Here is a 14,223-nt window from a genome sequence, read left to right as displayed (position 1 = left end):
TTAAGGGGAGATTTAATCGGGGTGTTCAACATCATGAAACATTTTGATGGAATAAACAGGGAGAACCTGTTTCCAGTGACGGGAGGGTCGGTAACCAGAAGGACCAGACCGATTTAAGGTAATCGGCAAAAGAACCGGAGGGGGTGATGAAGAGAATTATTTTTACGCAGCGAGTTGTTGTGATCGGGAACGCGCACTGCCTGACGGGACAGTGGGAGCAGCTTCGATAGTAACTTCCAAAAGGGGATTGGATATATGCTTGAATAGGAACATTTTTAGTGCTCTGGGGAAAGTTGGACTAACTGGACTGCTCTTTCACAGGCATGATGGGCCGAATGGCCACCTCCTGTGCTGTAAGTTTCTGTGAAGTTTGAGATTCCCTCCGACTTCCCATAGAATGATGTAATAGAAGTCTTTAAAGTTATGAAAACTTTTAATAGAGTGGATACAGAATGTTTCCACTTGTGGGGAAGAGCATAACTAGAGGCCATCAATATAAGATCGTCACCGAGAAATCCAATGGGGAATTCAGGAGAAACTTCTTTACCCAGAGAGTGGTGAGAATGTGGAACTCGCTGCCACAGGGAGTGGTTGAAGTGAATAGTGTCGAGGCATTTAAGGGGAGGCTAGACAAGCAAATGAGGGAGAAGGGAATAGAGGGTTATGCTGATAGGTTTAGATGAGGAAAGACGGGAGGAGGCTCGAGTGGAGCATAAACACCGGCATGGACTGGCTGGGCCGAATGGCCTGTTTCTGTGGCATAATGCAATCTTGTGCAGAAGGAGGCCCTTTGGCCCACCGTGCCTGTGCCAGCTCTGTGAAAGAGCTACCCAATTAGTCCCACTCCGCCTGCTCTTTCCCCACAGCCCTGCTAATGTTTGCCTTTTCCCTCTCTGTACGTTGCCAGGGTTTTTCGTGCGGTGTTTCGGTCCCTTGGATTCCAGGAGTCAGGGTCCGGGCCCTGCGGCCGGCTGATGCTCTCAATGTTTCCCGTTTTAAATGTAGATTGTGAACCTGCGGCAGCGACTGGCAGCGACCCAGAAGGAGCTGAGCGAGCGGGAGAGCGGGCGCGAGGAGAGGCAGAGGGACTTTGACAGGAAACTGCTGCTGGCCAAAACCAAGCTCGACAATGGGGAGGTACGGGGGGTCTGGGGGTCCTCCGAGGTCTGGGGAGGTATGAGGTCTGGGGGTCCGGAGAGGTACAGAGTCCGGGGGTCCGGGGACGTATGGGGGTCCGGGGAGGTAGAGTCTGGGGAGGTCCGGGGAGGTACAGGGTCCGGGGGACGTGGGGGGGGGGGGGTCTGGGGATGTACGAGGTATGGGGGTCCGGGGATGTACGAGGTATGGGGGTCCGGGGAGGTACAGAGTCCGGGGGTCCGGGGAGGTATGGGGGTCTGGGGAGGTACGGGGGTCCGGGGAGGTACAGGGTCCGGGGGTCCTGGGGGGTGGGGGGGTCTGGGTAGGTACGAGGTATGGGGGTCTGCCAAGGTCCGGGGAGGTATGGGGGTCTGGGGAGGTACAGAGTATGGGGGTCTGGGGAGGTACGGGGGTCCGGGGAGGTACAGGGTCCGGGGGTCCTGGGGGTGGGGGGGGTCTGGGTAGGTACGAGGTATGGGGGTCTGCCAAGGTCCGGGGAGGTCTGGGGGTCTGGGGAGGTATGAGGTCTGGGGGTCCGGGGAGGTACGGGGTCCATGTGGCTACACCCAGCGCAGGGGCGGGACACGAGTCTAATGCTGGGTAGAGCTATTCCCTCCATACCAGGTGGGTTCAGAAACACTCGCAGCAACCAGGCTGCCCAGGGACTCCGGGGGGGCGGGGAACAGAGTTGCATCCAGAGGCTCTCGATCAGCAGCAGCTCTTACCTTCTGTTCTTTTCTCCCTTTCATTCTCTCTCTCTGTCTTTCTCTCTCTCTCTCTCTGTCTTTCTCTCTCTCTCTCTCTGTCTTTCTCTCTCTCTCTCTCTCTCTGTCTTTCTCTCTCTCTCTCTCTCTCTCTCTCTCTCTCTGTCTTTCTCTCTCTCTCTCTGTCTTTCTCTCTCTCTCTCTCTCTCTGTCTTTCTCTCTCTCTCTCTCTCTCTCTCTGTCTTTCTCTCTCTCTCTCTCTCTCTCTCTGTCTTTCTCTCTCTCTCTCTGTCTTTCTCTCTCTCTCTCACTCTGTCTTTCTCTCTCTCTCTCTCTCTCTCTCTGTCTTTCTCTCTCTCTCTCTCTCTGTCTTTCTCTCTCTCTCTCTCTCTCTGTCTTTCTCTCTGTGTCTCTGTCTCTCCCCTTTTCTCCTGCTCTCTTTTCTCTGTCTCTCTCTGTCTCTCTCTCTCTCTCCTCTCTGTCTATCGCTACCCCACGAAGTAAGTTACTGTGTGTGAATCACTGGAGGATGTTCCGCCGGAGAGAGCTGTGGTAAAGTGTGAGATAAAGGCAGCCTCTTTTCAAATTAATACAGTTGTGAAACCCTCTGAAAATCTCTCACCACTTTTCTCTCTGTCTGCCTTTGTACTTCAGACTGAAAGGGAAAGATTTATCAGCGAGATTAAAGAGCTGAAGCAGAGAAGCCAGTGTTTGCAGGACCAGCTCGTGCCCCTTGCCAAGCAGAGGGAGTACCAGGAGAAGGAAATCCAACGGCTCAATAAGGTGAGTGCCCCAGCGAGAGGTGGTCCCGTGCCCCCCCCAGCGAGAGGTGGTCCCGTGCCCTCCCCCCAGCGAGAGGTGGTCCCGTGCCCCCCCCAGCGAGAGGTGGTCCCGTGCCCCCCACCAGTGAGAGGTGGTCCCGTGCCCCCCCCAGTGAGAGGTGGTCCCGTGCCCCCCCAGCGAGAGGTGGTCCCGTGCCCCCCCCCAGCGAGAGGTGGTCCCGTGCCCCCCCCCAGCGAGAGGTGGTCCCGTGCCCCCCCCCAGCGAGAGGTGGTCCCGTGCCCCCCCCCAGCGAGAGGTGGTCCCGTGCCCCCCCCCAGCGAGAGGTGGTCCCGTGCCCCCCCAGCGAGAGGTGGTCCCGTGCCCCCCCAGCGAGAGGTGGTCCCGTGCCCCCCCCAGCGAGAGGTGGTCCCGTGCCCCCCCCCCAGCGAGAGGTGGTCCCGTGCCCCCCCCCCCCCAGCGAGAGGTGGTCCCGTGCCCCCCCCCAGCGAGAGGTGGTCCCGTGCCCCCCCCCAGCGAGAGGTGGTCCCGTGCCCCCCCCCAGCGAGAGGTGGTCCCATGCCCCCCCCCCAGCGAGAGGTGGTCCCGTGCCCCCCCCCCAGCGAGAGGTGGTCCCGTGCCCCCCCCCAGCGAGAGGTGGTCCCGTGCCCCCCCCCAGCGAGAGGTGGTCCCGTGCCCCCCCCAGCGAGAGGTGGTCCCGTGCCCCCCCCCAGCGAGAGGTGGTCCCGTGCCCCCCCCCAGCGAGAGGTGGTCCCGTGCCCCCCCCCAGCGAGAGGTGGTCCCGTGCCCCCCCCCAGCGAGAGGTGGTCCCGTGCCCCCCCCAGCGAGAGGTGGTCCCGTGCCCCCCCCAGCGAGAGGTGGTCCCGTGCCCCCCCCCAGCGAGAGGTGGTCCCGTGCCCCCCCCCCAGCGAGAGGTGGTCCCGTGCCCCCCCAGCGAGAGGTGGTCCCGTGCCCCCCCTAGCGAGAGGTGGTCCCGTGCCCCCCCCCAGCGAGAGGTGGTCCCGTGCCCCCCCCCAGCGAGAGGTGGTCCCGTGCCCCCCCCCCAGCGAGAGGTGGTCCCGTGCCCCCCCCAGCGAGAGGTGGTCCCGTGCCCCCCCCCAGCGAGAGGTGGTCCCGTGCCCCCCCCCAGCGAGAGGTGGTCCCGTGCCCCCCCCCAGCGAGAGGTGGTCCCATGCCCCCCCCCCCAGCGAGAGGTGGTCCCGTGCCCCCCCCAGCGAGAGGTGGTCCCGTGCCCCGCCCCCCCAGCGAGAGGTGGTCCCGTGCCCCGCCCCCCCAGCGAGAGGTGGTCCCGTGCCCCCCACCCCCAGCGAGAGGTGGTCCCATGCCCCCCCCCCCCCACACCAGGGGTTGCCCCATTCGATGCCAGCCTGCACGGAGTTCACAGAATCAGAGAATTGCGTGTCACGGAACGAGGTCCTTCGGCCCATCCTCCCCCTCCCCCTCCCCCAATCCCCCTTTCCTCCCCTTGTCTGGTCACCAGCAGTGTGGGGCTGGTGGCCTGACTTCAGTCGCCGGTTGTTGGTTTTGTTACTGACGCACACCTCTGACCAGAAACTGTTGTTCTCTCCACAGGCCTTGGAGGAGGCTCTGTCTCTCCAGACCTCGGCTCCACAGCCTCCGCTGTTCAGCAACGCTGGGGAATCGTGCATGAACGCCAGGAGGAATGAGCTGCTCACTCAGATCGAGGTCCTCAAGCAACAGGTGAGGAGATCCTTTCCTCGCGCAGCCTTTCGTCTTCCTCCCTCTCCTCAATACCGCTGCGGACTTGCCTCCAACGCCCTATAACCCCCTCTAGCCCCCACAACCCTCCCTATCTCTGTAACCCCCTCCAGCCCCGACAACCCTCCCTATCTCTGTAACCTCCTCCAGCCCCGACAACCCTCCCTATCTCTGTAACCTCCTCCTGCCCTACAACCCTCCCTATCTCTGTAACCTCCTCCTGCCCTCAACCCTCCCTGTCTCTGTAACCTCCTCCTGCCCTCAACCCTCCATATCTCTGTAACTCCCTCCAGCCAAGACAACCCTCCCGATCTCTGTAACAACCTCCTGCCCTCACCCCTCCCTATCTCTGTAACCCCCTCCAGCCCTACACCCTCCCTATCTCTGTAATCCCCTCCAGCCCTACACACCTCCCTATCTCTGTAACCTCCTCCTGCCCTCAACCCTCCCTATCTCTGTAACCTCCTCCTGCCCTCAACCCTCCCTATCTCTGTAACCTCCTCCTGCCCTCAACCCTCCCTATCTCTGTAACCTCCTCCTGCCCTACAACCCTCCCTATCTCTGTAACCCCCTCCAGCCCCGACAACCCTCCCTATCTCTGTAACCTCCTCCTGCCCTCAACCCTCCCTATCTTGTAATCCCCTCCAGCCCCGACAACCCTCCCTATCTCTGTAACCTCCTCCTGCCCTCAACCCTCCCTATCTCTGTAACCTCCTCCTGCCCTCAACCCTCCCTATCTCTGTAACCTCCTCCTGCCCTACAACCCTCCCTATCTCTGTAACCCCCTTCAGCCCAGACAACCCTCCCTATCTCTGTAACCTCTTCCTGCCCTCAACCCTCCCTATCTCTGTAACCCCCTCCAGCCCCGACAACCCTCCCTATCTCTGTAACCCCCTCCAGCCCCCACAACCCTCCCTATCTCTATAACCTCCTCCAGCCCCGACAACCCTCCCTATCTCTGTAACCTCCTCCTGCCCTCAACCCTCCCTATCTCTGTAACCTCCTCCTGCCCTCAACCCTCCCTATCTCTGTAACCTCCTCCTGCCCTCAACCCTCCCTATCTCTGTAATCTCCTCCTGCCCTCAACCCTCCCTATCTCTGTAACCTCCTCCTGCCCTCAACCCTCCCTATCTTGTAACTCCCTCCAGCCCCGACAACCTCCCTATCTCTGTAACCTCCTACAACCGTCCCTATCTCTGTAACCCCCTCCAGCCCCGACAACCCTCCCTATCTCTGTAACCTCCTCCAGTCCTCAACCCTCCCTATCTCTGTAACCTCCTCCTGCCCTACAACCCTCCCTATCTCTGTAACCTCCTCCTGCCCTCAACCCTCCCTGTCTCTGTAACCCCGTCCAGCCCCGACAACCCTCCCTATCTCTGTAACCTCCTCCTGCCCTACAACCCTCCCTATCTCTGTAACCTCCTCCTGCCCTCAACCCTCCATATCTCTGTAACTCCCTCCAGCCCCGACAACCCTCCCGATCTCTGTAACAACCTCCTGCCCTCACCCCTCCCTATCTCTGTAACCCCCTCCAGCCCTACACCCTCCCTATCTCTGTAATCCCCTCCAGCCCTACACACCTCCCTATCTCTGTAACCTCCTCCTGCCCTCAACCCTCCCTATCTCTGTAACCTCCTCCTGCCCTCAACCCTCCCTATCTCTGTAACCTCCTCCTGCCCTCAACCCTCCCTATCTCTGTAACCTCCTCCTGCCCTACAACCCTCCCTATCTCTGTAACCCCCTCCAGCCCCGACAACCCTCCCTATCTCTGTAACCTCCTCCTGCCCTCAACCCTCCCTATCTTGTAATCCCCTCCAGCCCCGACAACCCTCCCTATCTCTGTAACCTCCTCCTGCCCTCAACCCTCCCTATCTCTGTAACCTCCTCCTGCCCTACAACCCTCCCTATCTCTGTAACTTCCTCCTGCCCTCAACCCTCCCTAACTCTGTAATCCCCTCCAGCCCTATCCCCCTCCATATCTCTAACCTCCTCCTGCCCTACACCCCTCCCTATCTTGTAATCCCCTCCAGCCCCGACAACCCTCCCTATCTCTGTAACCTCCTCCTGCCCTCAACCCTCCCTATCTCTGTAACCTCCTCCTGCCCTACAACCCTCCCTATCTCTGTAACCTCCTCCTGCCCTACAACCCTCCCTATCTCTGTAACCCCCTCCAGCCCAGACAACCCTCCCTATCTCTGTAACCTCTTCCTGCCCTCAACCCTCCCTATCTCTGTAACCCCCTCCAGCCCCGACAACCCTCCCTATCTCTGTAACCCCCTCCAGCCCCCACAACCCTCCCTATCTCTGTAACCTCCTCCAGCCCCGACAACCCTCCCTATCTCTGTAACCTCCTCCTGCCCTCAACCCTCCCTATCTCTGTAACCTCCTCCTGCCCTCAACCCTCCCTATCTCTGTAACCTCCTCCTGCCCTCAACCCTCCCTATCTCTGTAATCTCCTCCTGCCCTCAACCCTCCCTATCTCTGTAACCTCCTCCTGCCCTCAACCCTCCCTATCTTGTAACTCCCTCCAGCCCCGACAACCTCCCTATCTCTGTAACCTCCTACAACCGTCCCTATCTCTGTAACCCCCTCCAGCCCCGACAACCCTCCCTATCTCTGTAACCTCCTCCAGTCCTCAACCCTCCCTATCTCTGTAACCTCCTCCTGCCCTACAACCCTCCCTATCTCTGTAACCTCCTCCTGCCCTCAACCCTCCCTGTCTCTGTAACCCCGTCCAGCCCCGACAACCCTCCCTATCTCTGTAACCTCCTCCTGCCCTACAACCCTCCCTATCTCTGTAACCTCCTCCTGCCCTCAACCCTCCATATCTCTGTAACTCCCTCCAGCCCCGACAACCCTCCCGATCTCTGTAACAACCTCCTGCCCTCACCCCTCCCTATCTCTGTAACCCCCTCCAGCCCTACACCCTCCCTATCTCTGTAATCCCCTCCAGCCCTACACACCTCCCTATCTCTGTAACCTCCTCCTGCCCTCAACCCTCCCTATCTCTGTAACCTCCTCCTGCCCTCAACCCTCCCTATCTCTGTAACCTCCTCCTGCCCTCAACCCTCCCTATCTCTGTAACCTCCTCCTGCCCTACAACCCTCCCTATCTCTGTAACCCCCTCCAGCCCCGACAACCCTCCCTATCTCTGTAACCTCCTCCTGCCCTCAACCCTCCCTATCTTGTAATCCCCTTCAGCCCCGACAACCCTCCCTATCTCTGTAACCTCCTCCTGCCCTCAACCCTCCCTATCTCTGTAACCTCCTCCTGCCCTACAACCCTCCCTATCTCTGTAACCCCCTCCAGCCCAGACAACCCTCCCTATCTCTGTAACCTCTTCCTGCCCTCAACCCTCCCTATCTCTGTAACCTCCTCCTACCCTACAACCCTCCCTATCTCTGTAACCTCCTCCTGCCCTACAACCCTCCCTATCTCTGTAACCTCCTCCTGCCCTCAACCCTCCCTATCTCTGTAACCCCCTCTAGCCCTCAACCCTCCCTATCTCTGTAACCCCCTCCAGCCCCGACACACCTCCCTATCTCTGTAACCCCCTCCAGCCCCGACAACCCTCCCAATCTCTGTAACCTCCTCCTGCCCTCAACCCTCCCTATCTCTGTAATCCCCTCCAGCCCTACATCCCTCCCTATCTCTATAACCTCCTCCAGCCCTACATTCCTCCCTATCTCTGTAACCCCCTCCTGCCCTCAACCCTCCCTATCTCTGTAACCTCCTCCTGCCCTACAACACTCCCTATCTCTGTAACCCCCTCCAGCCCCGACAATCCTCCCTATCTCTAACCTCCTCCTGCCCTCAACCCTCCCTATCTCTGTAACCTCCTCCTGCCCTCAACCCTCCCTATCTCTGTAACCCCCTCCAGCCCCGACAACCCTCCCTATCTCTGTAACCTCCTCCTGCCCTCAACCTTCCCGATCTCTGTAACCCCCTCCAGCCCCGACAACCCTCCCGATCTCTGTAACCTCCACCTGCCCTCAACCCTCCCTATCTCTATAACCTCCTCCAGCCCTACATTCCTCCCTGTCTCTATAACCTCCTCCAGCCCTACATTCCTCCCTATCTTTGTAGCCTCCTCCAGCCCCTACACCCCTCCCTATCTCTGTAACCTCCTCCTGCTCTACAACCCTCTCTATCTCTGTAACTTCCTCCTGCCCTCAACCCTCCCTATCTCTAACCTCCTTCAGCCCCTATACCCCTCCCTATCTCTGTAACCTCCTCCTGCCCTGACAACCCTCCCTATCTCTTACCTCTTTCAGCCCTATACCCTTCCCTATCTCTGTAACCTCCTCCTGCCCTCAACCCTCCCTATCTCTGTAACCTCCTCCTGCCCCTATACGCCTCCCTATCTCTGTAATCCCCTCCTGCCCTCAACCCTCCCTATCTCCCTAACCTCCTCCAGCCCTACAACCCTCCCTATCTCTGTAACCTCCTTCTGCCCTACACCCCTCCCTATCTCTGTAACCTCCTCCTGCCCTCAACCCTCCCTAACTCTGTAATCCCCTCCAGCCCTACACCCCTCCCTATCTCTGTAACCTCCTCCTGCCCTCAATCCTCCCTATCTCTGTAACCTCCTCCTGCCCTACAACCCTCCCTATCTCTGTAACTTCCTCCTGCCCTCAACCCTCCCTAACTCTGTAATCCCCTCCAGCCCTATCCCCCTCCATATCTCTAACCTCCTCCTGCCCTACACCCCTCCCTATCTCTGTAACCTCCTTCTGCCCTACACCCCTCCCTATCTCTGTAACCTCCTCCTGCCCTCAACCCTCCCTAACTCTGTAATCCCCTCCAGCCCTACACCCCTCCCTATCTCTGTCGCCTCCTCCAGCCCTACACCCCTCCCTATCTCTGTAACCTCCTCCTGCCCCAACAGCTCTCCCTATCTCTGTAATCCTCTCCAGCCCCCTCAACCCTCCCTATCTCTGTAATCCTCTCCAGCCCCCTCAACCCTCACTATCTCTGTAATCCCCTCCAGCCCTACACCCCTCCCTATCTCTGTAATCCCCTTCAGCCCTACACACCTCCCTATCTCTGTAACCTCCTCTTGCCCTCAACCCTCCCTGTCTCTGTAACCTCCTCCTGCCCTCAACCCTCCCTATCTCTGTAACCCACTCCAGCCCCGAAAACCCTCCCTATCTCTGTAATCCCCTCCAGCCCTGACAACCCTCCCTATCTCTATAACCTCCTCCAGCCCTACATTCCTCCCTATCTCTAACCTCCTTCAGCCCCTATACCCCTCCCTATCTCTGTAACCTCCTCCTGCCCTGACAACCCTCCCTATCTCTTACCTCTTTCAGCCCTATACCCTTCCCTATCTCTGTAACCACCTCCTGCCCTCAACCCTACCTATCTCTGTAACCTCCTCCAGCCCAGACCTCTCCCTATCTTTGTAACCTCCTCCTGCCCTCAACCCTTCCCATCTCCGTAACCTCCTCCAGCCCTACAACCCTCCCTATCTCTGTAACCTCCTCCTGCCCCTACACCTCTCCCTATCTCCATAACCTCCTCCAGCCCTACATCCCTCCCTAACTCTGTACCCTCCATGGCTTCGCCCCTCCCTGTCTCTGTAACCTCTCTCTCTACCTCGCTCTTTCTCCACCGCTCTCTCTCTTCTCTAAGATGCTGCTTAAAGATGAGAGCACATGGAATAGAAGGCAGCCTGTTGACTTGGTTAGGAGGTGGGAGAAGGAGAGTTGGGATAATGGGTACGTACTCCAGTGGGCAGGATGTGACTCGTGGTGTCTCGGGGATCTGTACTGGAGCCTCAGCTTTTCACCATATTCATAAATGACTTTGCTGAAGGAATAGAGAGCCAAATGTTCCAGTTTGCTGATGACACCAAGTTATGTGGCATACTAACTCGAGTAGATGGGAGAAGAAAGTTGCAAAGGGACATTGATAGATTAAGTGAGTGGGCAAAGCTGTGGCAGATGGAGTTGAGTGAAGTCATTTACTTTGGATCTAAGAAAGATAGATCCGAGTATTTTCTAAATGGCAAGAAGCTTGGATTCTTAGATTTACGAGATGGTTCCAGAGATGAGGGACTTCAGTGACGTGGAGAACTGGGGTTGTTCTCCTTGGAGCAGAGACGATTGAGAAGAGATTTGATCGAGGTGTTCAAAATCATGAGGGGCCTGGACAGAGTAGAGAGAGATAAACTGTTCCCATTGGCGGAAGGGTAGAGAACCAGAGGACACAGATTGAAGGAGATTGGGAAAAGAACTAAAGGCGCATGAGGGGAAATTTGTTTTTCGGGGGGAGTGGGACTGGCTGAGGTGCTCTTGCAGAGCGCCGGCACGGGCTCAACGGGCCGAATGGCCGCCTCCTGTGCTGTAACCATTCTATGATTCTAGGCGCTGTGGGGGAGCAGAGAGATTTAGGGGGCCCAAGTATAGGAATCACTACAAGACAGTGGGCAGGGGCACAAGATAATTAATGTCCAATGGAATGTTGGCCTTTATCACAAGGGGGCTGGAATACGAAGGGTGGAGGTGATGTTAGTTATATAAAGCTTTAGTTAGACACTATTAGAGCACTGCATTCAATTCCCTGCACAGCACCTCAGCCAGGATATATCCGCCTCGGAGAGGCAACAGTGTTGATTCACCAGAATGATCCCGGGGTGTAAAGGGTTAGATTCCGAGGACAGGTTGCACAGACTAGGATGGTGTTCCCAGAGTGTAGAAGATTAAGGGGTGATCTAATTGAGGTGTTTAAGACGATTAACAGAGTTGATAGGGTAGATAGAGAGAAACTATATCCTCTGGTGGGGGGAGTCCAGAACAAGGGGGTGGTGTCACCTTAAAATCGGAGCCAGGCCGTTCAGGGGTGATGTCAGGAAGCACTTCTTCACACAAAGGGTGCTGGGTATCTGGAACTCTCTTTCTCCCACCCCCCCCCCCCCCCCCCAAAAAAAACTGTGAAGCTGGGTGGGGTCAATTGAAAATTTCAAAACTGAGACTAATACATTTATATTGGGCAAGGATATTAAGAGATACGGAACCAAGGTGTGTGGATGGAGTTAAGATACAGGTCATGATCTAATTGAATGGTGGAAAGGCTCGAGGGATTGAATAGCCTCCTCCTGTTCCTGTACAGAGCCCTGGTTAGACCACACCTGGGGCACTGTGAGCAGTTCTGGGCTCCACGCCTGGGGAGGGGTATATTGGCCTGGGAGGGAGGGAGTGCAGCCTAGGTTTACCAGAATGAAACCCGGACTCCCAAGGGTTGGATTCCGAAGAGAGATTACACAAACGAGGCCGGTATTCCCTGGAATTTGGCAGATAAACGGGGTGGGGGAGTCGGATGTCTTAACGCCTCAGTTAGCGGCCAGAAAGGGCGTTAAAGCGAGCGTTGGAGCTGAGCGACCGGGCGCGGAACTTGTAGCACCCTGCCGGAACGTTCCGTTGAGGGATAACTGTGTGGGGGGGGGGGGGGGGAGGGGGGAGCGCGAAACGCTAGCGCCTGGCAGCTGACGATCCGTCCGTCCATGACATCAGTCGCGTGCAACGACCACGCTAGTGCCCCGCACGCTAAATTCGGCCGGGCCCACTAATCACGTCGGGTGGGGGGTCAGGGGGGGGGGCAAAAACCAGGCGGTGCAGCCTTCCACAGTCGCTAACGGGCATCTGCTTAAAGGGATGAGGCAGCGATTCCCTCGGAGGTCACAGTCAGTGCGTGAGCCTCCCAGTTTGCAGCGGCAGAAGGACATAACCGGGCAGCTTCAAAACAAGTGATTTTGAAAACATGAATGGGTGCGTTACTCTGCCACGCCTGTCAGACTCTGCTTCGCTCAGGATTTCAAATCTGACTTCGGAGCATACGCAATGCATTATAGAATTTAATGCGAGTATTTCCGTTAGCGCCCCCCTCCCCCCGGCCAGGTCACGGCTGATTACTTAGTGACCCTGTCCGCTCTTGGCCCGATTCCTGAGACGAAGGGGTTGTCCTTATGAAGAAAGGTTGAGCAGGTTGGGCCTATACACATTGGAGTTTAGAAGAATGAGAGCTGATCTTATTGAAACGTGTAAGATTTTGAGAGGGCACGACAGGGTGGATGCAGAGAGGATGTTTCCCCTCGTGGGGGGGAATCTAGAACTAGGGGGCATAGTGTCAGAATAAGGGGTCGTCGCCCGTTTAAGACGGAGATGAGGAGGAATTTCTTCTCTCGGAGGGTTGTAAATCTGTGGAATTCTCTGCCCCAGAGAGCTGTGGAGGCTGGGTCATTGCATATATTTAAGGCGGAGCTCGACAGATTTTTGAGAGATTGGGAAATAAAGGGTTATGGGGAGTGGGCGGGGAAGTGGAGCCGAGTCCATGATCAGATCAGCCTTGATCTTATTGAATGGCGGAGCAGGCTCGAGGGGCCGAATGGCCAACTCCTGCTCCTATTTCTTATGTTCTTACGATGCCAACAAATTTTACGGCGGGAGGCGTAAGCTCTTTCAAGGCGCTATACTTACCGCCCCGCCTGGCTTAACGCCTCAAAATGGGCGGTAACGAATTTCCACCCTTAAGTCTTTGCTTTGATTGAAGTTTTCAAGCTATTAAGGGGCGGTGTTCCCCCTAAGATCATCACAGGCAGTCCCTCGGAATCGAGGAAGACTTGCTTACGCTCTAAAAGTGAGTTCTCAGGCGACTGTACAGTCCAATACGGGAATTACAGTCTCTGCCACAGGTGGGACAGACAGTGGTTGGAGGAAAGGGTGGGTGGGGAGTCTGGTTTGCCGCACGCTCCTTCCGCTGCCTGCGCTTCCCTCCCAAGGTGCATGGCTGCTCGCCAGTGGGGCGATCCCAGAGGCCGCTCACCCGCTGTTGCCGCTGGAAACGTCAACGCGCGCCAAACGTTTTTTTTTGGAGGGGACATCGTTGAGGGGGAACTGACCGTTTCCCCCTCTCTCCTATTTCCGCTGGTTGGTTAGAATGATACAGCGCGGAAGGAGGCCATTCGGCCCATCGTGCCTGTGCCGGCTCTGAACGAACAATCCAGTTAGTGGTAGCGCCCCTCTCCCCCCCACAAGCTCTGGACAAGTTGCGTAGAATGTACGGCACAGAGACAGCCCAATCGGTCCGTGCCGGTGTTTATACTTCACACCAGCTCCCTCCCACCCTCACCCCCTCTCTCCATCTCCCGCACCAGTTGCTGTTTTTATTTAGAAATATTTTGATACGTCAGCTGCCACATGCTGGTTTATAACGTCGATACTCCAGGAGAATTGATTGCACATTAAACCTAACCGTTTCAGGAAAAATCTTAATGGTAATTAGAAACTTGTTGGGGAGTCTAGGACAAGGGAGAACTTGGAGCCAGACCTGTCGGGGGTGAAATGAGGAAACACTTCTACACACAAAGGGTGGGAGAGGTTTGGAACTCTCTTCCGCAAACGACACTTGATGCCGGGTCAATCGTTAATTTTAAATTGGAGACTGATAGCTTTCTGTTAACCAAAGTTATTAAGACTGATATGGGCCAAAGGCGGCTGGATGGTGTTAGGATACTGATCAGCCGTGATCGCAGCGAATGGCAGAACAGGCTCGAGGGGCTGAATGACCGCCTCCTCCTGTTCCTTGTTCTTCCCTCAATCAACATCACCAGAAACAGATGAACTGGTCCCCCCCCCCTCCCCCATCGCCCCCCCCCGCCTCGCTCACGGTGCTCGCTGTGAGCACAAGGACAGCCTGTTTTGAGTCGCTGCACTCGAGTCCCTCACTGCATGTAAAGCACTGTGAGGTGTTTCTGAGCAACGTGACGTTAAATACGTCCAGGTCTGACTTCAAATATTCATGGTTTCTGTTCTCCTCCCTCCCCCGCCAGGTAAAGATCTTTGAAGAAGACTTTCAGAGGGAGAGAAGTGACCGTGTGCGCATG

The 14,223-nt window shown here is 56.9% G+C and overlaps 1 protein-coding gene across 1 annotated transcript in view; it reads left to right on the top strand.

Annotated features, from left to right (window-relative positions):
- The window catches only part of tnip1 (TNFAIP3 interacting protein 1), a 69,144-nt gene that overhangs the window by 39,295 nt on the left and 15,626 nt on the right, over positions 1–14,223 (top strand). Inside the window, exons 10-13 of the mRNA XM_070877996.1 lie at positions 1,006–1,137; positions 2,496–2,624; positions 4,194–4,322; positions 14,170–14,223. The exon at positions 14,170–14,223 is cut by the window's right edge and continues 4 nt beyond it. Coding sequence (XP_070734097.1) covers positions 1,006–1,137; positions 2,496–2,624; positions 4,194–4,322; positions 14,170–14,223 — 444 coding nt within the window. The remainder of the gene's footprint in view (positions 1–1,005; positions 1,138–2,495; positions 2,625–4,193; positions 4,323–14,169) is intronic.

The sequence above is a fragment of the Pristiophorus japonicus genome, chromosome 4 (assembly GCF_044704955.1).
Source record: "Pristiophorus japonicus isolate sPriJap1 chromosome 4, sPriJap1.hap1, whole genome shotgun sequence".
Lineage (NCBI taxonomy): Eukaryota > Metazoa > Chordata > Chondrichthyes > Pristiophoridae > Pristiophorus > Pristiophorus japonicus.
The sequence above is the reverse complement of the archived record's forward strand: the minus strand, read 5'-3'. Positions and strand labels throughout refer to the sequence as shown.